Source organism: Anabrus simplex, chromosome 3 (assembly GCF_040414725.1).
Source record: "Anabrus simplex isolate iqAnaSimp1 chromosome 3, ASM4041472v1, whole genome shotgun sequence".
In the NCBI taxonomy this organism is placed as follows: Eukaryota; Metazoa; Arthropoda; class Insecta; order Orthoptera; family Tettigoniidae; genus Anabrus; species Anabrus simplex.
Window position 1 is genome coordinate 196,819,577 of NC_090267.1, and position 26,804 is coordinate 196,846,380.

General features: G+C 39.6%; 1 protein-coding gene across 2 annotated transcripts in view; it reads right to left on the minus strand.

The window, feature by feature from the left end:
• Positions 1–26,804, minus strand: part of LOC136867157 (proclotting enzyme) — a 110,611-nt gene that overhangs the window by 52,415 nt on the left and 31,392 nt on the right. The window contains exons 2-3 of one of the 2 annotated variants that reach the window (XM_068227039.1): positions 24,063–24,230; positions 6,090–6,153 (exon numbers count right to left, since the gene is read on the minus strand). In XM_068227039.1, coding sequence (XP_068083140.1) covers positions 6,090–6,153; positions 24,063–24,116 — 118 coding nt within the window. In that variant the 5' untranslated portion in view covers positions 24,117–24,230. Of the gene's footprint in view, positions 1–6,089; positions 6,154–24,062; positions 24,245–26,804 lie in introns of both variants that reach the window. The other variant, XM_067144271.2, reaches the window with a different exon arrangement.

Genomic DNA, 26,804 nt, shown 5'->3' on the forward strand with positions numbered 1-26,804 from the left:
CAATGAATGATTATATTTTCACGGTGTTTACAACGAAATAAAGTAATATGAATCAGAACTTTATCTATTACGAAGCATACCTTTAGCCCATATTGATTTTATTCGGAAACGTTGTTTAAACACCACCAACTTGTAACTGTTCAACCCCTCATCCTAACACTTGGGGAGATGAAAGTTATTATCTTGGGACACATGAATATCAAATAAACTATTTGTGGCTTGCCCGCAAATTGCCACGCAAATAGGAACAATTAACTTTCCATGGTTCCCCATTTCTCTATGTGATGTTTGGGCGCCAGGGTTACAGTTTTAAACAAAACTGTAAACCAAAATTTATATTTACTAGCACAGAAACTTATACTTAAATCACAGGGGTAGGATTTTAAATAATTAACCATTAAGTATCGCTTAAGAAAGAAAATTAACGCAATATAAAATACAAATGAATTTATTATACAAAAAAAATGAGATGAATCGGAAAAGTTCCTTAAAGCGTGGAGGAATTTATAATTTACTCTACTGAATTTACTATTGCTTGCTTTATCTAAATGAAGCTCACCAATTGCAGCTTTCGTTGAAGTCATCTGGTTTCCGTGGTTACTCGTTCTCTTCTTCTCGATGTAGACTTTGCTCCATGGACATCCTTCCTTCCTTCTCTGATATGGTACGGGCTATCTGGACTAGCACTCCCTACTTGCCTAGTCTTTAAATTAGACATTGGCCCTATACTTGTAAAAACTGACCAGCGTTGATCGTATGAGGAGAAAATTCAGAAATATAAATTTTTCCATATTAGTAGAAACCTCAATCCAACTGAGCTACACTATTTATACAGTACAGACTTATACCAAAATTCCATTGACTCGAACTAAACATAGTTCTTCGTCCAGAATATTTACTGAAAATAACACAAGCCATAAGCTTGTTTCGTCTCACGCAGATCCGATAACATTAACGCACCTAAGTACTGTATCGAAACGACAACACATTGTACAAAAATAACTATGTCGCGGAGCGACCACACACTGTTTCAAAAATCAAATCACGTCGTTCAAAGTAGATGTTCACAGTAGAAGTAGTAGTGATGGAGTATCCGTAAGTATCTCGCTCCGCACTTGATAATATCACCATGCTCCCCCACTCTTGGTAACAGCTTAATTTCAGATCTCTATATAACGAAACATCTGATTCGTAGATCGCATTATCATCTCCCCTTCTCTTCTTTCTTGTCGAGTCCAGTAGGCGTGGCGATGATGTACTCTGACCAGCTTGCAAGCCTCGCGCGCGGGTCGCTGTTTACTGCCTTCGCTAAACCCATGAGTCACGCAAAATCCCAGCTTCAAGAATAACTTTCCGTATACACAAATATAAGATGAAATGAAAACAACTATGTCTCAACATATTGACCGTATTTACAACATAATGAATTCCTATCCTACATAATATAATAATTTAAATAATAAACGATGTTATCATATATACAATATGATTGCAAAAGGCCTTGATTACAAATGATTGACGTTGAATAAATATGTTATTACGAATAATTGCCAATGGCGGATAAACTTGATATCAAATGATATCGCGTAAAATGATATTAAATTAGTAGGGCTGGAGAAGCCTGGACGGTTACAACCTGTTGCTATATTTTAATGGCTGCGGTTTTCTTTCTTTTTTTTTTTTTTTGTATCTATCTCTTGACAAAGGAAAGAGAAAAATATAGCTACCAGCGAGGTCTCCGTCTCACTTGTGGCTGTGATAGTATGAAAGCTGCTGACGAATGGGTGGAGCTGAGCTACGACTAAGTAAAGGATATTAAGTCACTAAAAATCTTGTTTTCTATGCAGCCGGAATGGACAGTTAAAATATTAAAATCGGCCCTATCAAAATTTGTATATACTTGTTTTAACTACTTTTACCACTAGCGCTGTTCTTTCTTCTTTCGCTTTTCGCACATCCTAGTGGAGTCACGGGTGCGAATTGTGAGGCACATTTGGACTTGGCCCTGTTTTACGGCCGGATGTTCTCCCTGAAGCTATTGGGAGGGATGTATTCAATGTTTCTGTGGTAGTTGGTAGTGTGGTGTGTATCAAGCGAGTGGTACGTGGTTTGATTACGTGGCTGTCAACTTGCATTTTGGAGATATTGGGTTTGAATCCCACTCTCAGCCGTTAAGAAGATGGTCTTCCGTGTTTTTTTTTTCACACCAGGCAAATACTGGACCTGTACCTTAATTACGACCACGGTTGCTTCCTTCCCACTCCTAACCCTATTCTATCCCATCATCGATATAAGATCTACCTGTGTCAGTGCGGCATGAAGCAACTTGCAAATAAATAAATAAATAAATAAATAAATAAATAAATAAATAAATAAATAAATAAATAAATAAATAAATAAATAAATAAATAAATAAATAAATAAATAAATAAATAAATAAATAAATAAATAAATAAATAAATAAATAAATAATGTGTTGCGAGTATATGAAGGGGGAGTGCGTTGGGACAAACTCCTATTCCGCGGGGCAGAGGAATTAACCAGACGCTATTGAAATAACTGACCAGGTCGTAAATATAACACAGGATAACACAGAATTAAAAACCTCAATTCTGGCCATTCAGTCAAGCAGCCGGATTTCATACAACCTATTTAAAACCAATCCAAACCAAACAAAACCGAACCCCATTGCGCCCTGGTCTTGGCTTAGTAAGTGATCGCTGCTCAGCCTTAAGGCCTGCTGATTACGTGGTGACGCGTGGTCAGTGTAACGGATTCTCTCCGTCGTTATTCTTGTGTTTCTAGACAGGGGCCGCCATCTCACCAACAGATAGCTCCTTGTAAGCTGATTGGGCCTCGAACCAGCAGTCAGATGTAAATATCCCTCATCTGTCTGGGAATCGAACCCGGGAACTCCGGGTAAGAGGCAGGCTCCCCACCCCTAGACCGCGGGGCCAGCCTGTCAGCTAGTTAAAATTTTTAAACAAATGTTATCCTCTGAACGATGTTAAATAACGGTTTTACTTTATTTGAAAGTGGTCCGGCTATTTGGCTGAATGGTCAGCGCAGTGACCCTCGGTTCAGAGGGCCCCGGCTTTGACTCCCGGTCAGGCCAGGGATTTTAGCCGTGTTTGGCTATTTCCTATAGCTCTGGGGCTGGGTGTTTGTGATCGTCTTGATGTGCATCACACTATCAATAATCACAGAAACATGGGTCAATGAATACATCCCTCCACGTAGGATTGGTGTAACACTAAACTTAATGTACATTAGTGCAGACCCCATATAATTGGAGAACGGCTAGAAAAGAACTACCGAGCTCGATAGCTGCAGTCGCTTAAGTGCGCCAGTATCCAGTATTCCCGAGATAGTGGGTTCGAACCCCACTGTCGGCAGCCCTGAAGATGGTTTTCGGTGGTTTCCCATTTTCACACCAGGCAAATGCCGGGGCTGTACCTTAATTAAGGCCACGGCCGCTTTCTTCCAATTCCTAGGCCTTTCCTGTCCCATCGTAGCCATAAGACCTATCTGTGTCGATGCGACGTAAAGCAAATAGCAAATGAACTTGTCCTTCTTTCGCGGTCAGATGCCCTTCCTGACGCCAACCCCATGACGTGGGATGTATTAAGCCGTCCCATACATATTTCCCCTCTGTGGGTGGGAGTGGTAGAATAACGTCTACGGTATTCCCTGCCTCTCGTATGATGTGACTAAAAGAAACCACAAGGGTTCTTAACTTGAAAGATTGGGTGGTGACCATGGGGCCTTTAGCTGACTCTTTGTTTTGCATCCATTCATTTGTGCCAGATTTCTCACTTTCATCTATCCTATGCCTTGGTCAACGCCTTTTCTTTCCCGAACCCAACGGTTTTAGATTATTGATGCCTAGAGAGTCTGTCATTTTCACGTCCATCATGGCCCTTGTCCTTCTTTTACTAATGCCCTCATTTTTCTAAGAGTCATACATCTTCCATTTTCTTCCTCATTAGTATTAATAGAGGGGCGTGACCAGTTATACTTCATCTTGAAACAATGATCACCACTAGCATCTATCCCATTAATGATTGTAATTTTTTCCTATTATTGCGATTTTAAGATTTGCAATAAAAATTGGTTAGGTTAGAGGCCTCATTATCGGTGCAAGAGGAACAATTCCTAAGTTCTTCGAAGAATTCCGCTGAAGATTCAAACTACCAGAGACGTTGACGAAAAACGTGGTCCTCAAAGCTTTGGAAGGTCTAATAAATGTACTTAGTATACTTAGTCCTTATAGAGGAAGTGTTTATTCTCTGAATAAATGTATACAAAAGATTCCTATAGATGCAGTTTAAGTTTCCAAGACAACGGATTTTTGCTGATAGTAGAAATAGTACAAAATGGGGCAACCGAAATTCATGAATTCCTGATTCACAACTGGCAACAAAACTATAAAACTGCTGCAGTGGCCTGGAAAATAACTGAAGTAGAAAGTGAAGGAGTAGTCAATAAGTTGATAACCAACGATGAGAATATGTATATTTAAGATCTGCTACGTCTCAGAAGATCTGCTCGGTATAATGAGAATACCCGCAGACCTTTGCATTAAAATCCATTTCCTAGGACAATAAGATTGCCTGAAGAACTTGGTCTATCAAATCCTCTATGCACTGTCACAACAAAACCCTTAAAAATGTCACATAAAAGCTGTTGATCTGTAAAGCTCAAAAAATGAAGACTTGTGCCGTCATGGAATCATTGCACTGGCTGAAAGATCGCTCAGTGCCATTGAATCAAACGGTCTTTAATTTGAGTTGTGTTTCACGGCTAACAAGCTCAGTGTTGAATCGACATTTGCCGCCAGCTTCTCGGTAACCCTAACGACGGTAGGTTTATTAAGAGAATGTGATGATAAATGAGTTCTTCCGTAATACTGATATCGTGAAACAGTGGCTTGACCCTGGACAGCTAGCTAAAGCTAATGTTAAACGAAGCAGATTTGAAAGAAAAACAATGTTGTGCAGTTGGTGAAATTATGAACTTTAAATTCATTCTAAAATGGACAAGCTATCAATAGTTTTATTCTGAACAACTTGAATGTGTTCACGTTATTTTGATAGAATGATACCCAGCATTGATAAATCGCAAGAGAGTACTGTTGCAGCAGGACAACGCAAGACCACACACAGCTCGAAGTACCAAAAAAATAATCCTGAACTGGCTTGAATAGAACTGTTGTTACATTCAGCGTATAGTCCCGACTTTGCACCTTCTGATTACCATTTGTTCATTCATATCCGTGGTTCATTTTCGTCTGGAAAAGAACTTCCAGAACATCGAAGATGTCGAAGCCGGTATCTGCCAATCCATTGCATCAAGACTGATACCGTCATTGAACTGGCTGACAGGTGGCTGAACACCATTGAATCAAATGGTCTTTACTTTTGAGGACTAAGTGAGATGTGTTTAATAAATAAATAATTTGTAAATAAAGTATATTTGAAAAATCTACATTACTTATGATACACCACCTGTATTTACGATTGTGTGTTTCTGTGGAGGTTGTTAGCGTGGGGTATTGAGTGAGTTTTTGGAGCGGTGTGTACTGAGACGAATTTTGAATTGATCTTTTTGATTGGAGGTCAAATGTACATATATACTAAATACATAGGTTATCTTGCTCAACAGTGGATATAAATATATAAGAATAATAATCATACTATATCAATAGCAACAGGATTAACAGAAATAACATGCTAATTATTGTTCATCAAATGATATGCGATAATTTTATAATGGTGATAACAAGGAGTAGGAGGGCAATTTCTACGTCGAAGATAAGGAAAATGACGGCAATAAGAAAGAATCGTAGAGAGAAAAAGGAAGCCGTGCAGAGCTCTTAGGGTCAAACCTACACACAAAAGCCAAAGGAGTTAACTGGACGTGGTTTAAATCCCCAACACGGCCTGAAATCGAACCCGGTTCCCTCTGATCCAAAGGATGCAACTCCGATCATTCAGCCAGGAGTCATTCAACTGTGCGTTTTAAACATGTAAGTTCTATTACTTTTAAAATTAAACATTAATATGTAGTCATGGCAAATAAGTACTTACGGCAATTAAGACAAAGTCCTGGTCTAGTTCGTTGTGGAAACAAAGATGAGAAGAAAATCGCATCCTGAAACAGAAACATGATCATTTATGAAAATCAAACTGAATATCATACATTTAGAACCCATTTAGGATTCTTTGGTATGGGTGTAGTGCATTAGTGGAGTGGTTCTCCCAGTACCGAACTGGAGACTTTACTCGATTAAAACTTGAGAGATTGTCTGCGAGATTTTCTTTTACAGTTTTGAAGGCAGGTTACCTTTAGCGTGCCTGCCTCTTGCCTGGAAGCCATGATACTAATCCAGGATCGTCCTAAACTGAGGATGAATCAGTGTTCACTCAAGCTCGTAAGGCCAACTGAAGAGCTGATTACTGTAAGGATGCCGTCACACTGCCAAGTGGCACTCCAGTATTTGCAGTCCATCTACCTGTAACTTAATAATCTTCATGGACTACCGAGTAGTTTGTAATTTTTTTTATCTTTGGACATTCAATTTCTTTTTCTTCTTCTAATGACCAAGTGGTTTGGAAAACTGCATTGGCCAAAAGTCTTCGCTCACGGGCGCCGGCGCTGTACGGAAGTTGGTAGTAGCACCGGATTTAATGGAGGATGTTATTCTTCAGTTCGTCAAAAATTTATGAATATGTATTGTAAACTTTATTTTAATGCTCTCTAGGGATAATGAATATTACTGCCTTATATTTTTGGTGATTGATAACTCTATGGTTAAATAATTAGTGAGTTAACTACAAGGCTGATAATCCCCCTACCCACCCACTCCAAGGGCTCATCCTGGTGTAGAATAGGTTCTTCAATACTCCACTGTAAGCAGATTCGTAAATTAACATATCCATATTTAGTAAACCCAACCTAATTTTAAAAAGGGAATGAGATAACTAATTTATCCGTCAAGCACTTGATTCAAAATCCATTCACAAAATAAGGATCACCTGGTTTCATTGCCAAACCACGTCAACTTATAGAGATATAACTCACGTAACTTCGTAGCTCTTTGTATAGAACCGAAAGAAATTCCCGCTTGCTGAGAAAATGATCAAGTCTTCAGAAATTCATAACAGCTTGTTTTAAAGTTGCAATTTTGTAGACCGTTGTTCATTTCCTTACACAGAAGAGATAATTTCCATGTGTCGTGTGGTTATTATTGCACTGTTCTAACATTTTCTATAGAGAAATCTTCATCTAAATTTCCCTACTTCAGGCTTGTCAATCTCTGAACTGTTTCAGTCTGTACCGAGCTACTACATGCTGTAGAATTCAACAAGGAATATGTCCTTGAATTGTTAATAATGTTTTTAATTTTACGTACCACTAACTACTTTTGCCGATTTCCGGAGATGCCGAAATGCCGGAATTTTGTTCCGCAGGAGTACTTTTACGTGCCAGTAAATCCACCAACACGAGGCTGCCGTATTTGAGCTCCTTCAAATACCACCGGACTGAGCCAGGATCGAAGGTGTCAAGTTGAGGTCAGAAGGCCAGCGCCTCAACCGTCTGAGCCACTCAGTCCGACAGCCTTAAAGTGATGAAAATTACGTCATTCTTGTATATTTTATTTAGAGTAAGCTGACAGTCCAAGCAAGCCTGTTGTGTTACGCGACTGCTGATATCGTGATCATGGCTACGGAAAATCCAGTTTTACCTGGACTCAACTACAGGGACCTGAATTTTCATTTCCAAAATCCCACATGCATTGGTCTGGATTTGAACCGCGGCCAGTTACCCATGTTGCTGTAGAAAAATAAATGAGATCCCCCCTCCGCCCACAAAGACTGTACCTTAATTTTCTTAAAAAATTACAGCACAGACTCATTCTTTTATTTTGAACTTACGTACTGAGTTTCAGCAATATACATGCCACTGTTTTCCCGTGATGCTGGTCAGCAGAGCCGTTCGATATGATAACCCTATTGTCATAAGGGCAATACTGTTTTTTTTAACACGGAATAATCTATAGGTGGGGTGCGTCGTGTATTTTCACTTCCTGAAAATGTACGCCTCCGTAGCGTAAAGGTTAGTGTTATTAGCTGCCGTCCTCGGGGACCCGGGTTCGATTCCCGGTACAGCCAGAAATTTAAGATTGGCAGGAGGGCTGGTGTGTGGTTGAAATGGTATATGCAGCTCACCTCCATTGGGGGTGTGTCTGGAAAAGCTGCACCACCTCGGGATGAGGATACGAGTTTACTTTCACTATGTGAAAATGATTACCGATGCCAGCAAAAGTCAAAACATGTACATAGGTTCTCTTCTTGGAAAGAAAGACTTAACTACCACTAGAAAACTTAATAATGTTGCCCAAAACCTAAGAACTTGTTATTAATAGCTTACCTCCGACTAACAGAACTACATGCGGAGAAAGAAGAACATGCGCAGTACAAACATTCCGTACTGTAACACAAATACCGGAGTGAGTGATATAGTAGGTTACGTCCTGACCTTTATAACACAACAACGAGGCTACAGAACCAGCCAAGTTCAACCACATGTAAGGGTAAATAAATATGAGAGCCTTGTATTGCAAGACGTATGGACATAGAAAATAAATTCCTCCAAATATTTGTGGAAATGATGGTGGAGGTTGATGGATTCTTCTTCGTCTTCTTCATATTATTATTATGATTTACTGTCCTCCTTGGTAGAGTAACGGTTAGCACTATTTGCTGCCGTCCTCGAAGACCTGGGTTTGATTCACGATACTGCCAGAGATTTAAGAATGATAGGAGGGCTGGTAAGTGGTTGAAATGGTACATGCATCCCATCTGCAGTGGAAGTGTGCCTATTAACAGCTTGAAACCCACGGAGCGGAGCGAGGACACGAATTTATGTTAAAATATTAATCTACTAGCAAGATACCCATGCTTCGCTACGGTATTATACTGAAATTTATAATTGAATGCTTAACGTTTTATATATAATCCTCCAAAATTCGTGATCTGACTCGTTTTCTGAGAGATTACGGCAAAGTTCCTCACATTTTTCAATCTTTCTTTCCAGCAATCGATTTCGTACTTCCCGGGCTAGGTCCAGGTATTCTACGCGGTCAGTTGGGTCCTAAATTTTTGCCATCTTTTCCTATAAGCATTTTTAGTATGGATCAAATCCTGAAGGAAATCCGGCATGGTGTCGTCTTGGGTGCCTTGGCGGTACTGAACCCGCGGCCGGGCTGTATTCGTAGTCATTACCAGGCCAGGACCCGTTTCCAGCGCGGTCCGCACAATTTGACGATGGTCCAGAATACTATTATTATTATCATTATTATTTATTATTACTACTACTACTATTATTATTATTATTATTATTATTATTATTATTATTATTATTATTATTATTATTATTATTATTATTATTATTATTATTATTAGATGTTCTGGACCTTACAGCAGGATGCAAGACCGCTACTTGGCAGTAAATTACATCTGCTCCCATTGTCATTGTTGACAATGTGACCAGCACCATAGTCGCACCTAGGCAAGTGTGCGGGATTTCTGGCGATACGAATGACATACTTCCGTGCATTATTGACCTTATTATAAAGGTGAACAACTTGACGGTCAATCTCATTCCTATCGTTTATTTCAAATGTGTTTAAATTTTTATTTATATGCCAGGAGAGTCTACTGTAATCTAAGAACGTTCTCCGAAGGAAAAGGTGGCTGTTGAAAACGAACACAGGAAAGATTAAAAATGATCGGTTTATGATCAGAATAAGTACGTCGAAAATCTACAGCCTGTTTCCAGTCATTCGACAGGGCCAGGAATGGAATGAATAAGACCCCATCTTGCGGCGACAATAGGAATTATGCCGGCTGCCGAAGCACTCCTCTCGGGCAATGATCGATGAATGGCAAATGAAATGAAATATTGGACAGTGTTGCTGGAATGAAAGAATGACAGGGAAAACTGGAGTATCCGGACAAAAACCTGTCCCGCCTCCGTTTTGTCCAGCACGAATGTCACATGTAGTGACCGGAATTTGAACCACGGAACCCAGCTGTGAGAGGCCGGCGCGCTGCCGCCTGAGCAATGGAGGCCCCTTATAAGTACATTATGACCAGTAAAATCAATTGGTCTCACCTTCTTTTACACCCCACCGCCGTCAAGTTTACTTAACCCCTCACCCCCACACAAAAAATTAAAAGAAGGCATATTTCTTTACATTTAAAGGAGATTCCAAACACCAATGTTCACTATATCACTATCACTATAAAAATAATTAACTTTTTTCACTTCCTTTCACACTCCTCCCCCCCCCCCAAGTGAATTTTCCGGCAAAACATACTTGTTTCTTTAATAGTGAAGGATCTTCTAAATACCAATTATCACGACTCAAACTTCTTCAGTTTTTGATTTATGTGTCCTCATGAAAGGAATTCAATTCCTTTTCCTTTTCACTCCCGCCCCCCAAGATGGTATTCCCCCAAAACGCGTTTTTCTTTGTTTTTAAAGGAGATCCAAATACCAATTTTCACGTCTGTATCAACTTTAATTTTTTTTAGATGTAAGTATTCTCATACAATTAAGTCAATTAATTTTTCAGTTCTTTCACCCCCACCCTCCTTCATTGGATTTTCGGAGAATACGTGTTTCTTTACTTTTAAAGCAGATTCCAAATATCAAATTTCACGTCTGTAACATCTTCATTGTTGAGATACCAGTAGCCTAATTAAAAGAATTCAACACCATTTTCAGTCACTTTCCACCCCCCGCCCTTAAACCTTGTGGTATTTCAGAAAACTAAAAATACACGTTTCTTTATTTTTAATAGAGATAAAAATATCATTTTTCATTTTTGTAACATGTTCAGTTTTTTGAGATATACTGTAGAAATTCTCATTTTAAAATTTCATCCCTTAATAGTTCCCCTTAAGTGGAGTTTCCAAAACAAATCACCTATGTTTCTTTACATTTACAGGAGATTTCAAATACCCATCTCTAACATTTTACGTTTCTCAGATATTCTGTAGAAATAGTCTTCAAAATATTCACCCTAATTTGTCACTCCTGTTTAACCACCATTAATTGGATTTTCCAAAAACAAAAAATTACGTGTTTCTTTATTGTTAAAGGAGATCCCATACACAAATTTTCAGTGCTGTAATATCTTCCGTTTCTGAGATATATGTATCCTCATTAGAGGCATTCAACCCATTATTCACCCTTTTACACCCCTCCTATTGAGATTTACAGAAAACAAAGGAATACATGTTCCTTTCGTTTTAAAGGAGATTCTAAATACCAATTTTTACATCTGTAAACTTTTAACGTTTTGAGATATAGATACACTCATTTTAAAATTTCATCCCCCTTTTCACCCCCTTAGCGACGGAATATCCGAAAATCCTCTCTTAGCGAGCACCTACATCTTCATATGAACATATCCCCAAAATTTCATTTCTTTATGTCCAGTAGTTTTGGCTCGGCGATGATGAATCAGTCAGTCAGTCAGTCAGTCAGTCGGTCAGTCAGGACAAGTTATTTTATATATATAGATATAAATAAAATTGTAATTTCGTTTATCTTGACAATTTTTTAAATATTTTAAATATTTATCCGTTTTAGGTCAACTCAAGACCGTATCAGTGGTTTTAAGCTTTCGTGTATGTTTGTCTGTCCGGCTGTTTCACTATCACGGCGAAACGGCTGGTTAGATCTCGACCATACTTGATACTTAGAGTGTGCTCAACCAGGATGAGGTTTAGATGTGCATATAATTTAAAAATCACTCAACAGACTGGGAGTTTATACGTAAACCACAACAGGATTTTTCAATTTTCTCACATACTATTGGTTTTCTGTAAAATCCGAAGACCATATGTGGAATTTCTCTTCAATTTAAACAACTTTCGTTATGTACATAATTTCGCTTTCTGTTAAAAATTACGGAGAAATTTACTATTTTCTACGGATTTCATGCTCTGCATTGAGTGACCGGCAACGAACCTACCGGTTACTATGGCAACGTATCTGGCTGGTTGCCAGCAGAGAAGTATCGTAATGCTATTTTGGTCATTATTCCTGTAAACTTGTGGTTGTTCCTTAGGTAGAAGGCGAGAAAGGCGTCAAGCTGCCATTCTGCGGGATATATGCGGAATACCGTTGGGGGTTACAATCGTCTTCGAATAGCACTAAAGGAGGCTGTTCATAATTCAACAGTAGCGCGGAGTGTATCCCATTATTTCACAGAATAATGCATTTTCTGGTAGCCTATTTGCTTTAGTTTTTACTGTATTTCTCTTCTTCCGTTTACTGATTTAATTTCTTGCCCCTGCCTCTTTACTCTTCTTCTTATCTGTTTACCCGAGAATCCCTGCGTCTTAATTTCTACTCTGTTACCGCCTTCTTATATCCGTAATTGATATTATCACAATTTAGCAAGGGGCATTTGATTTTTCAATACATCAACTTGGTATTTACATATTTGTCCTATCAGGCTGTCCTCAGTTATAATCCCATTTTCTATTAATTCCAAGTTTCTTAATTGTATTAATTTCTTCCTTAATTCCTCCGTATGTATGCGAGTGCTAATTTCCTTTGAGGAAAAAGTTCAAGCTGTTCAAATGTGTAACTCTTGGCCCCGGAAAATATCGAAATATGGAGGCAATTTTAATGACGGTGCAGACCTTTCTTTCAGGGTAACTGCTTGCTAAATGGTAAGTTATATCACAAAACAGATTACACATCCGCCACTCAATCCTGGGAGATATTCAACTTTAGTCCTATGACTTACTGTAGTAGCTCGATTCGTTATACGTTAGATATAGATGCATTTATCGATTACAATCAAATCTCTCCAACTTGATTGTGGACGTCATTAGGAAAAGAGGCTTGTCTACGTAATGAAATTCTCCATTCCTATTGTGAATGGCAGTTGGCATGTGAGACTGTCGTTATAGTAGAAACTCCCGAACTCTATTATGAATGTGCCCTGTCATTATCATCAATACTTCCCAAATTGCACCTTACATCGGAAACACCGTATGGAGTCCTCCCAGTTTTGTTTCTCTGATAGCGCTAAGAGACATGCAATTTAATATAATATTACTCACTGTGTATACAGTAATCTATATAAATAAAGTTGTAGGGAGTCCGCTGTCTGTAATTTCGTTTGTTTTGCCAATTTTTCAGATATTTATCCAATACCGAATCGGTAGTTTTTATTTTTCGTGTCTGTTTGTCTGTTTGTCTGTTCCACCATCACGGCAAAACGGCTGGATAGATCTCAACCAAACTACATATTTAGTTTATACTCATCCCGAGGAAGGTTTCGATATGCATATCATTTTAAAATCTTTGAATAGACGGGGGTTTATAGGAAAACCAGAACGGTTTTCCTCCATTTTCTCTTATACTATTGATTTTCTGTAAACTCCGTGAACCGTACGTGAAACGCATCTTCATTATAAACAACTTTCGTTACGTTCATAACTTACTCTTCAAATGACGGAGAAGTTTATTATTTACTGCGGGTGTCATGCTCTGCATTGAGTGACCGACAAACCGACAACGAACCTACAAGTTACCATGGCAACGTCTCTGACTGTATGCCAGCAGTGAAGTAAAGTATTGCCATTTTCCTCACCATGCCTTTAAATTCGTGGTTGTTCCTTGGGTAGAAGGCAAGAGAGGCGTCAATCGGCCATTCTGCGGGATATTGGCGGAATATCGTTCCAGGTATGTATAACATTTAGCCGCGGAAAATATCGAATTATGGATGCAATTTTAACGACGGTGCAGACGTTCGTTTCGGGATAATTGGTGGCTAATCGGTAAGTCGTATCACAAATCAGAAAGCACAATCGCGTTTCATTTTGAAGACATCTACAACTTTGGTACTATGACCTTTTGTCGTATTTATATCCCTTATACGTTAAATAAGCTGTATTTCTCGATTTCAAGTTAATTTTGTACTTTTACAAGTATATGTTATCATTTGGCACACTTATGGGAAAGATAGAATCATGAAATTCGGTACGCACATTGACATGACCAGTGGCCATGTGATAGCCAAATTTTATGATTCTAGCTGTCACATGAGTATCAGAAATATAAAGTAGTATGTAAAAACTGTACAAAATTTAACCCCATTCAATGACTCTAACTCAATCATACCATAAATATAGGAAATACGAGATGATGTCATGGGACCAGCCATGTAGAACACTGAACGAGGCGTCTGATGTTGAAGTCTGTTTGTAGATATGTTGTACAGTTTCAAAGCAGTAACTGCGGGATATTGGCGGAATATCGTTGGAGGTTATAACCGTCCTCGAATAGCTTAAGTACTAACACCGTTAGTCATCTTCCTATCTGTTTACCTAAGAATCCCTGTGAATAAATTTCTCCATGCTCATCTATATAAATAAAGTTGTAGGGGGTCCGCTGTCTGTTATTTCATTTGTTTTGCCAATTTTTCAGATATTTATCCGTATTAGGTCAACTCAAGACGGAATCGGTGGTTTTTATTTTTCGTGTTTGTTTATCCGTTTGTCTGTTTGTTCCACCATCACGGCGAAACGGCTGGTTAGATCTCGACCAAACGTCATACTTAGTGTATACTCATCCCGGCGATGGTTTTGTTACGCATATCGTTTTAAAATCTTTGAACAGACGGGGGGTTTATAGGAAAACCAGAACGGTTTTCCTCAATTTTCTCTTATACTATTGATTTTCTCTAAACTCCGTGAACTTTATATGAAACGCCTCTTCATTATAAACAACCTTTTTATGTTCAACATTTACCTGACTCTTGAAATGACGGGGAAATTTACTGTTTTCTGCGGGTATCATGCTCTGCATTGAGTGACCGACAGACCGACAACGAACCTACAGGTTACCATGGCAACGTCTCTGACTGCATGCCATCAGGGAAGTAACGTATTGCCATTTTAGTCATAATTGCTGTAAATTCATTGTTGTTCCTTGAGTAGAAAGCAAGAGAGGTGTCAATCGGACATTCTGCGGGATATTGGCGGAATATCGCTGGAGGTTATAACCGTCCTCGAATAGCTTAAGTAATAACACCATTAGTCATCTTCCTATCTGTTTACCTAAGAATCCCTGCGAATAAATTTCTCCTCTGTTACTGCTTTCTTATATCCATAACTCATACCATCATAATTTATTGAGGGGCATTTGATTTTCCAATACATTCGCTTGGAATGTACATATTTGTACTCATCCCACTGTCCTCAGTTATAATCCTGTTTTCTATTAATTTCAACTTTCTTAACTGTATTATTTTCTTCCTTAATGACTCCGTATGTATGTGAGTGCTAAACCAGAAACCTGGACAATCTTTTCTTTGAAGAAATACAACTTCTAGGCTATGCAAATGTATAACTTTTGGCCCCGGAAAATATCGGAATATGGATGCAATTTTAACGATGGTGCAGAACTTCCTTTCGGAATAATTGGTGGTTAAACCGTAAGTCGTATCAGAAAAGATCGCGTTTCAATTCGGAGAGATCTACAACTTTGGGCCTATGACATTTTGTCGTATCTCTATCCCTTATTCATTAAATAGTACTGCATTTCTCGAGTTCAAATTAATTTTATACTTTTTACACGTGTATGTTAGTGTTTGGCACACTTATAGGAAAGATGAATCATGACATTGGGCAGGCACATTGACATGACCAGTGGTCATATGTTAGCAAATTTTTTGATTCCAGGGTCTCGTGAGTATAAAAAAAATAAAGTAGCATGTGAAAACTGTACCAAATTTCACCTCATTCAATGACTAACTGAATCTAACCCATAAATATCAGAGATACGAGAAAATGTCATAGGACCAACCATGTAGAACACTGAACGTATCGTCTGATGTTGAAGTCAGTTTGTAGATGCAATTTAATATAGTCTTACTCACTGCCTTTACAGTAATTTACGGAGAAATCCGTATACAATGTAGAATACCGCTGCGAAGCACGGATGCATTTGCTAGTATTTACTATAAAACTTGTTTTATTCGGATTGTATTAGATTTACTTTTGTGGGAACCTATTATGTAAACATTACATTGTAAAGTAAAGACAATGTGCTTAAGTCGAATGAAGTCCGGAGGGAGAGGTACAATTATATTACGAAAAATATGTAACGACACTCATGAATTGTCGAAGTCCCAGATAATAGACTGTGCATGCGTAAGGATGCAAAACACTTTTATCATGATCAGTAGACATCTCTTCCTTTGGTATATTTTGAAACGAGGTCTTTAGACTTTCTATCCCTACAGAGTGTTCAGATCATTCTTCTCCAGAACCACATTTGCGCGGCTTCCAGTCTTGCTTCATCCAGTTTTCCTACAGTACAGGTTTCACATTCGTATGTCAGTACACTTCACAAAAGTCCAGAAGAACAATTTTCTTGTCTCCAAAATGATGTATTTATTTAGTAACAAATGTTTCTTTATTTGAAGAAATGTTTCGCTGTCACTATTCCTGTCTTGATTTCTGCCTATTAAAGCTACATACTCAAACCAGGGTGTGAAATATGAAGGTCTATCGTTACAATGAATGCTAATTGGAGTACATCTCGTCGGAAACAGTGAAAGTAACGTTTCAGTTTGAGAGGAAGACAATCATTCGATTTCAAAATTACATGAAATCACTTTCTAGTTTCTTTTTTAACAAGCATTCGGATGCGATTTACGATGATAAGAAATCTTATAGCCTCAGCTACTGTGTGCTGGCATTTTAATTTGGCACCGTGCAGGCTACCTGTGCGTTTCTTCACTGAGCAGTCGACTGCAACCGTCGTATTACATAGGCAGAGCCTATTAATCACGAAAAGTAATCACGGAAAACTGAAGTAATTATTCGTTTGTAAGTCGGAGAAGTGACAGCTGGAACGCTTTACCTGCAGCATTCTGAAAGCATTTTCCAAAAATCGTTGAATGTTTCAAGAAGAGATTTCAAAATCTTGATAATTTTTGTATAGATTCCTTTATGATGGTGATGTTAAGTTAGTGTGACGTGGTGTTAAGGTACTGGAATGATTGAAGTTGTGTGAATTACTGTGTAATTGCGTTGTCATTATTGTACTTAATGTAAGCTTTGTCCTTTTGGCAGCCTCCGGATGGGGGAAGCAGAAATTCATGCATTTCACTCTCTGCAAAGATAAATTGTTCTCTGTAAAATATTGTCTGAATTACTGTGTAAGCGCATTGCACTTATGTTACGGTACTTGTAATGAAATTTATTTTCTGTAAACCGTGTATGAATTCCTTTGTGATTGAGTGTAATTATAGTTCGAAAGGTATAACTCTGAGCGCTTCCCGCCGCTACACTACTATCGACAGCACGCAGGATCCCGAGCTGTAATTGCTGGCCTCAAGGCTGTGCGTTGCGTTCAAATCAGTTTAACGGCGGGAAGCGCCTAAAGTGAACCCTTGTGACTTTTACTAATTATGTTACACTACTCGTTTAATTTTCAGAACTTTCTTGTATTCATGCTTTTAGTCTTCATAATTATGATTATAGTAATAAACATATAGCATAAAACGGTAATAAAATTATTAAAGGAGGGAATGGGATTCTAAATCGCGCCCTACTACGTGAAACACAGACGCTACAGACGCATTAGCTACACGTTTGACCACGACGGTCATATGTCAGGCCCAGCCTCATATCAACGCTGAGGCGCTGGGTAGCAGCTAATAGGCCTACAAGTTCTACATGCGATTTTACAGAGTGCAGAGTCCGGCTCGATGTCCAAATGGCTAGCGTGCTGACCTTTGGTCACAAGGGTTCCGGGTTCGATTCCCGGCAGGGTCGGGAATTTTAACCATCATCGGTTAATTTCACAGGCACGGGCGCTGGGTGTATGTGTCGTCTTCATCCTCTTCACGACGCGCAGGTCGCCTATGGGAGTCAAATCGAAAGACTTGCACCTCGCGAGCCGAACATGTCCTCGCACACTCCCGGCACTAAAAGCCATATGCCATTGCATTTCATTACGAAGTGCATAATAAAATTACACCCAGAGGATGGAGCAGTAGAATACTACATCCACGGGTATTCCCTGCCTCTCCCTCTCGTAACAGACCGAGGAAAGAGGGACTAGGTGCTCTCAGCTTGGGAACGTAGGTTGGCGACCACGGATCTCCTATCTGAGTCTGGTATTGCTTTCACATACTAGTGTTGGGTTCCTCACTTTCATTTTTCAGGTTCTACCTTAGTCAAATTCTCTTCCTTGCGAGGCTTAGAGAATCCTTCAGTTTCATGTCCTTTTGTTCATATCTTCGTTCATCTCACATCTCTTCCTTTGTTCCCTTTATTATTAGCGTTAGAACAATAAAATCACCCCTATCACCACTATACCAACATTATCCATACCATTAGTGTGGATTCTCCTCACGGACTTCAACACAGCTGCTCTAAAGCATCGTGTAGCATACTCTGCCGGACTGTCCGGCTCCATGGCTGAATGGTTAGCGTGCTGGATTTTGGCCACAGGAGTCCCGGGTTCGATTCCCGGCAGGGTCGGGAATTTTAACCATAATTGGTTACTTCCGCTAGCACTGGGGCTGGGTGTATGTGTCGTCTTCATCATCATTTCATCCTCATAACGACGTGCGGGTCGCCTACGGGAGTCAAATTAAAAGACCTGCATCTGGCGAGCCGAACTTGTCCTTGGGCATTCCCGGCACTTAAGGCCATACGCCATTTCATCTACGGGACTTCGAACTTTCGTGACTTCCGAGATTGACATTTTGACTTCTTGTATGAAAACTAATCTGTATTAGAAGAAGCAAGAATAAAATTAATAGCCGGGATGAGTGGCTCAGACGGTTGAGGCGCTGGCCTTCTGACCCCAACTTGGCAGGTTCGATCCTGGCTCAGTCCGGTGGTATTTGAAGGTGCTCAAATACGTCAGCCTCGTGTCGGTAGATTTACTGGCACGTAAAAAGAACTTCTGCTGGACAAAATTCCGGCACCTCGGCGTCTCCGAAAACCGTAAAAGAGTAGTTAGTGGGACGTAGAGCAAGTAACATTATTATTATTATTATTGCTTCCATGGAATATTTTTGTTTCATAAAAGAGACCGACCGCACTGGAAATTTAACAAATATTCTCCTTCCTCCCCACATTAGATTAAGATAAATGTTTGAATGGTACCGTTTTTCAAGTACCGGACCAATTGTAAAAAATCTAGATCCAGATAATAGTTACACCCATTTCAATAACTCACTCAGTTGTACACGTTGTTAGGTTTTTCCGCTGCACAAAGACACGCGCTAAAAATAAAGGTGTAAAAATCTCCAAGTTGAGAAGGGAATACCGTAATAATGAAGAGGTCAGACTAATATGAGTTTGACCGGGCGTGTTGGCTTTGCAGCTAGAGGCGCGCAGTTGTGAGCTTGAATTCGGGAGATAGTGGGTTCGAACCCCACTGCCGGCAGCCCTGAATATGGTTTTCCATGGTTTCCCATTTTCTCACCAGGAAAATCCTGGGGCTGTACCTTACTTACGGCCACGGCCACTTCCTTCCCTTTTCTAAGCCTTCCCTATCCAATCGTCGCCATAAGACCTACCTGTGTCGGTGCGACGTAAAACAAATAGCAAAAAATATGAGTTTGTAAAAGGAGAATAACTTTGTGAAAATCGGTTGGAGAGAGTAACAAGTTAATGTGATGCGTACGGAGACATTCGGGATTTATTTACTTAATTTTGAAATTGCTGTAATTATGTGATATAGAGTTGTTTTGTTTTTTTTTTTTGCTTTACGCCGCTCCGACACAGATAGGTCTTATGGTGAAGATGGGACAGGGAAGGGCTGGGAGTGGGAAGGAAGCGGCCGTGGCCTTAATTTGGGTGTTAATTAATTAATTGCCTGGTGTGAAAATAGTAAACCACGGGAAACCATTTTCAGGGCTGCCGACAGTGGGGTTCGAACCTACCATCTCTCGGACACTGGATACTGGTCGCACTTAAGCGACTGCAGCTATCGAGCTCGGTGTGGTATAGAGTAATTTTTAATGAATATACCATAAACCTTACCGAAGGCTAGTTATGTTGGTGTGACAACTTATCACAAGACTTGATGTTGGACGCGTAGAGACCTGTACACTACCAAGAATTTGGCAAGAATGAAGAAAATCATGGCTACCTCCGTATGAACCATGACAGACCCTTGGGAGAAGTTGTAGGCCAAGGCGTCTACTATCGGTAACTTCGGCACTAAGTGGGATAGAGTGATTAACTCTATTCTTGATTGCATTTGCCCTAGTTATTAACCTGGTAAAAGCTGTACAGTGAAGGTAGCGTAAATTTCAAGGCCGAGTGCCTCTTCAGAACTAGAAGTCTCGTTCCTGAATTTCTAAAACTGCTGACGGAGAATTAAGAATTAAGGTACTGAGATGACGTCACTATCTTTAAACAGCACTCGACCAGTCTATTGGCAAATGTTCGAAATAAGAAGAAAACGATGATGCAGTGATGGACGGAAATTAGTGTTCCTTATAAGATCTTTACGTTAGAATATTCGCAGACGTTTTTGTAGGAGACTTTCCCTTTGGAAGGGGGCGATGGAGTATATTCGCGGTATCTCCCGTCTGTGTAAGAGGCGAATGAAAGGGAACCCTGAGAGCTATCAACTTGGCGGCATAGGATAGCGACCACAGGACACTTAACTGAGTCTGACTTTGCTTCCACTTACTTGTGCTAGGCTCCTCACTTTCACCTTTTCTAAAGTCCGGCTCCATGGCTAAATGGTTGGCGTGCTGGCCTTTGGTCACAAGGGTCCAGGGTTCGATTCCCGGCAGGGTCGGGAATTTTAACCATAATTTGGTTAATTTCATTGGCACGAGGGCTGGGTGCACGTGTTGTCTTCATTATCATTTGATCCTCATCATGACGCTCAGGTCGCCTACGGGCGTCAAATCAAAAGACCTGCATCTGGCGAGCCGAACTTGTCCTTGCACACTCCCGGCACTAAAAGCCACACGTCATTTCATTTACCTGTCGTATCTGACCTATGTTGGCCTACACTTGTTTTCTTCCGACGCCGACGGTATTAGATTTTTGAGATCTAAAGCGTCTTTCATTTTCACACTTCTCTTGGCTCTTCCCTTCCTTTTACCGACATCTTCAGTCTTCCAAGAGTTCGACCTCTTCCATTTCTTCCTCAAATTAAGGTTAAGAGAGGGTGGTTGTCCAGTCGCACTTCATCTCAAAAATAATCACTATACCATCTTTAGTTGTACTAGATGTGAACAAATGAGAGATAGTATCCACTTTTTGTATCGATGTTTTCTGCACGGTCATTGCAGGAATGTCGAACGCCACATTCTAAGTTATTAACGTAAGTGAATCCTACTGACATAGTTTCACACAGTGAGTAGAGTTGCATTAGTATCAGGCTCAGTCTCTTAGAACGTTGGCCACAACTACCTTCCAACCTGTTTCCACATCGACTTTCTTTCTCTGCGTTATTCAGAAAGACAAAGCTGAACTTCCTGAGACGTATTCGCAGTATGCATATATGTTAATAACTTCTTCGTATATTTCAACAGAATTATTATTATTATTATTATGATTATTAAAACTACCTCGATGTTTTTCTTGACTGTTGATATTATCACTAAATTTAATTGGAGTTTTGGGGAATTTATTAGTATTTTACAACTAGCCTACATTTAGTACATATTTCGTAACTTGATGGTACAAGGCCTTCTTTCGTGAATTATGAAATACGTTTGCGAGAATGAAACACAATCTGATATTAAAAGGGGGATTTTACTGTCTAATTTCGACTTCAGATTCAAATGTTAATAGAAAATCTGAAGGTTCCTAAAATCTTAATTAAACAATACTTTGATGTGATCGTCAGACAATTTAATGTTAATAAAACACATCAGAACTTCTTATTCTTATTCTTCTTCTCCTTCATCTTCCACCTGGAATTTTTCCGGAACCGATTAATGAAGCCAAGCTGTATGGCTGAGAAAGTCACCCCACTGACTATGTGACACGTTAGACATCTGGCTAAGCAGCAGTCGTCTTGGCAGGTCAAGGCCCTGGCTGGAGCAAACAATATTCTAATTTAAATCAGGTTTTCTAGGATTTTAGGTTACGCAAATAAATCCAGATACGTTGTTATTTTTAGAATTGATTTTCATAGACAGTTTATAGCCTTCGAAGGATAATTTCAGCCGATAATGTTAGTGAAAATGAAAGTCAATCAAGTGTTTTCAAAATGGGTTGCGTAACTCTTGAGCTATACCTTCTGTATGGGCTAAAACCAATTTGTGACTTTCATTGACCTGTTTCAGTCTCATCCTTGGCCTTGAAAATATGAAAGTGACTGAGGTACGAGCGATAGTAGTGCCATTCCTTATGCAGCTAGTCCTTGTGAATGATGTGAAAAATGTCGCTCATAGGGTCGGTTGGTGCGAGCACTTAAGTGGGCTTTGTAAACTTATATGTAATAATAACTTCTATCTCAGTGAAGAAAACAACGGAAATCTGCCTCACTCCTCCTTTTCCTTGTACACCTCTTCAGTGATAGAGCATCTATAATAGCTGATGGCAAAGCTTTTGAGGATTCAACCAGCCTTTGGGCTGAACACTTAACATACATAAAACTCTTGTCGTTAACAATCAGTAGATGAGAAGTTTGAAATGTCGTAAGTAGTAATTCCAGTAGACAAAGTTAATTTTATTTCGTGCCAGCCATATAAAAGCAATTGGTAAGATAGGTTCTCATTTGTTCACTATCGTTAGTTGGTAACATAACTAATATCGGTATGACCAGTGATGTAAAATTAATGCACACAGTTCTCCTGAATTCTCTTTACTAGCCTTCTCCCAATTGTTTACGATCTGCTCTAATGCAGATTAAACCAAGTTTTACGGCCGGATGCCATTCCTGACGCCAATGGATCTATTCGTTATTCGTGTTCCTATGGTGGTCGTTCGTGTTGTGTGTAGTATGTAAAAGAAGATAAGCAGAGGGCCCGTGTCTCCATTCCCAGAGGGGCTGGGATTTTAGCCACGTCTGGTTAATTTGTCTAGCTCGGGGACTGGGTGTTTGTGTCCGCCTCAATATATATTTTCATTTACACGTAACGCTTGCACTATGTACTAAAACAGAAACATACAGTAGCGAATACATCCTTCCTGATAGGATTGCCATTAGGCAGGGCCTAATCCACATACAGTGCCGACCCTAAGTCAAAGGCCGGGAAGAAGAAAAAGACAAAGCAGAAATGTTTAAAATCATGTAAGGAATTGTTGAAATTACGTTGTGTGCTCAGAGATTTGAAGGTGAAATACACAGGTATTATTAATGATGGTCTTATAAATCTTCCTCTTGACTTGCTGTTCAACATTCGAAATTATTTGAAAGGATATGGTAGAAATTCATCAGATGATGATAATGATGATGTTGTTGATGATGATGATGTTGATGAAGATGATGATGATGCTTGTTTTATAAATCTGTTTTACGTCGCACCGACACAGGTAGGTCTTATGGCGACGATGGGATGGGAAAGGCCCAGGAGTGGGAAGGAAGCGGCCGTGGCCTTAAGGTACAGCCCCAGCATTTGCCTGGTGTGAAAATGGGAAATCACGGAAAACCATCTTCAGGGCTGCTGACAGTGGGGTTCGAACCCACTATCTCCCAGATGCAACCCGTGCGCCCCTAACCACACGGCCAGCTTGTTGTTCAAAGGGGCCTAACATCCAGGTCATCGGCCAGATTCATCAGAATGATGAAACATTCAAGTATTTTTAAATGACCCCAACCGAAAAAAAATATCTTAAGGCGGAACACATGCGCTCACAGATTCAATAGCCTAGTTTTCTTATGATGGAAGTAGGCTAAATGAGAGAATATAATTACTCCAAAAAGTAAGTTAAGAGTTCCTATCCTATCGTGGTCCAGTGAGTCGCGTGAAACATGAAGAAATATTTGACAGTTGTGTGACAAGTTCTCACACGACAGGTACTCACCACTTGAATCCACATCACGGCAATCACGAGAAGAGAAGACGCGTAGCACTTCATGGCTCCAATCTACTGCTATAACTCCTACAGTCGCCCAACTGCTCTCTGGGAATCTGCCTGGTGGGGTTTCGAATGACGCGTGTCCTAGTTCGTCTTCTTTCACGAAACATTCATCTGTGAATCAACACCTGCCTGGCTTCAGCCCATTTACATTATATTAAAGGCTATTACAACAGATATACTTAATTATGCTCATCCAATTGTGCTTTAGAGTTCACGCTGGAAGTGTATTTCCCTTATCTTTATTTCCGCCACTCATATATTGACTTCGATAGCAAAAACATTTTTAAAAAATAGAAAGCCTCTACTTTGGACGGGGTAACAGTAGCAGTCTGGTCAAGAAAGCCAAGAATAATGGCCGAGAGGAATCGTCGTGCTGACCACACGACACCTCGCAATCTGCAGGCCTTCGGGCTGAGCAGCGGTCACTTGGTAGGCCAAGGCCCTTCAGGGGCTGTAGTGCCAAAGGGTTTGGTTTGGTTTGGTTTGGTTTGGTTTGGTTTGGTTTGGTTTGGTTTGGTTTGGTTTGGTTTGGTTTGGTTTGGTTTGGTTTGGTTTGGTTTGGTTTGGTTTGGTTTGGTTTGTTTTGGTTTGGTTTGGTTTGGTTTGGTTTGGAACAGTAGCAGCAGATGCTACTGACCGTGACAGGATATCTAGGTCAAAATTTAATTTTAATAATAATAATAATAATAATAATAATAATAATAATAATAATAATAATAATAATAATAATAATTGTTATCGAGATTCCCGCCTTGGTTCAGAGAAGGAAAGAAGCATGAACTGTAAATGACTGGAGAAAGCGAGAACCAAAGATTAAATTTTGACAAGTTCATTTGTCAGAAATGAGTTTATTTTATTTTCCTTGAAAAAGAGAAAACAACAATAATGATGAGGTTTAACAACAGTTAATAAACGGACAAATTAGAAGCTTAGTTAATTCACAACCAGGGTTGAAAAGACTCTTATTTTCACACAAGAATATCAGACCGGCCAATAGGTCTTATAAATTTACAAATCTTTGGAATTAATACTGAGGTACTAGCCTTTACAAATGAAGTCCCTCAGCAGCGGGAATCTAGAACTTTACTCGTTCAAAAAGAAGAAGCTGAGGCTTCTAGAAAAATGTTACCAAGAAGGCAATCGAACCCTCAAATTCAAAGTTAAACATCAGAAGGGCCTCGAAGCTTGAATCACAATGTACAATTCACAGATTACAACGGCCTAATGGGCCGCGAATTCACATTGAATCAATGAATTTACATAAATGACTTCACGTCAAAATACCTCTAGTTACATTTAGCAGAATTTCACTTTCGGCTCTTAACACCTTAAACAGCTTTCACTCCCGCTACCCTTATTTCATAGGAGAGCCACACCCGAAAGAAAGGATCGAAAGATCCAGAAAATACAGGAGCCGAAACTCAGATTTTTTTTTAAACCTCATACTACACGCCCATGAAATAGAAATCAAAGGTTAACGGAAAGGCTGAGAAAAAATTGAAATGGAGGCTGAACCCACTCAAGCACTTCCAGTACAAAACTCGTAACAAAACCTAATAGGGCTTAAGGCTCGGTGACACAGAGAATAAGCCATGCTACCTTGTGACTAAGATAGGAAGAGTTTAAGTTCGGAAAGGAAGGTAGAAAAATTGAGAATCAGAAAACTTTAAATAATAATGTCATTGTTTCTACTTCCCACTAATAAATTTTAAAGGTTTTTTTGAGACGCCGAGGTGCCAGAAATTTGTCCAGAAGGAGTTCTTTTACGTGCCAGTAAATCTACCGACACGAGGCTGGCGTATTTGAGCACCTTGAAATACCACAGGACTGAGCCAGAATCGAACCTGCCAAGTTGGGGTCGAAAGGCCAGCGCCTCAACCGCCTGAGCCACTCAGCCCGGCGAATGAGAAAACTTAATCACCAGAAAACAAAGTGAATAAGGGAAACGAGGGTACTCACTCGTAATCCTTATATTTTACATTTCTCTTAGAAGAATAATAATCACCTCCACTAATTACCTTATTTTTTACATAGTCCCCGAGAGTGTATTTTACATTAAGTCCGAAGACTACCTACCTACATTTTAAGTCCTAACAGAAAGAAAAGAAACCCTACATTAAAATCTGAGGAAACCCAGATCGACCTGACTGTTACACTCTAAGGGGAACGCTGGAATCTTCCCTTTGCCAAACGTAGAAGAAGTTCACATAGTGAGGTGATAGTTCTCCTTTACCTTATACCACCATCTCTACACCTCATCATCTAGCCTCCAGAGGGAGACCTCCTCAATTAGCGTAGCACTCTCAAAGTTCCAATGACGACTGGCACTTTAAGGTTCAAACTCACAGCTGTATATAAGGGGCTGGGTGACTGTTCTGGAAAATGACGTAATTAGACTGTCTGATTGGTGGAACGTGACATCAAAAGGCAGTAATCGGATTGATTGATAACTCAAAAACCGCTGAAGATATGATCAGGTTATCAAACCGCAGGCCATGAACATTCCCGACCAAGTTAGTTATAGTCCAATCTATTAGGTGGCATTTAGAAACAACAGTGGTGACATCTTGTGAAGATTCAGTACATAAAACTTACTAGACACGGTAAAGTTCAAGCAGTTTTCGTTAGATTTCACTGTTGAGAGTAATGAAGCGGGAATTCAAACTCAGTGAGAGGTCTTACTAT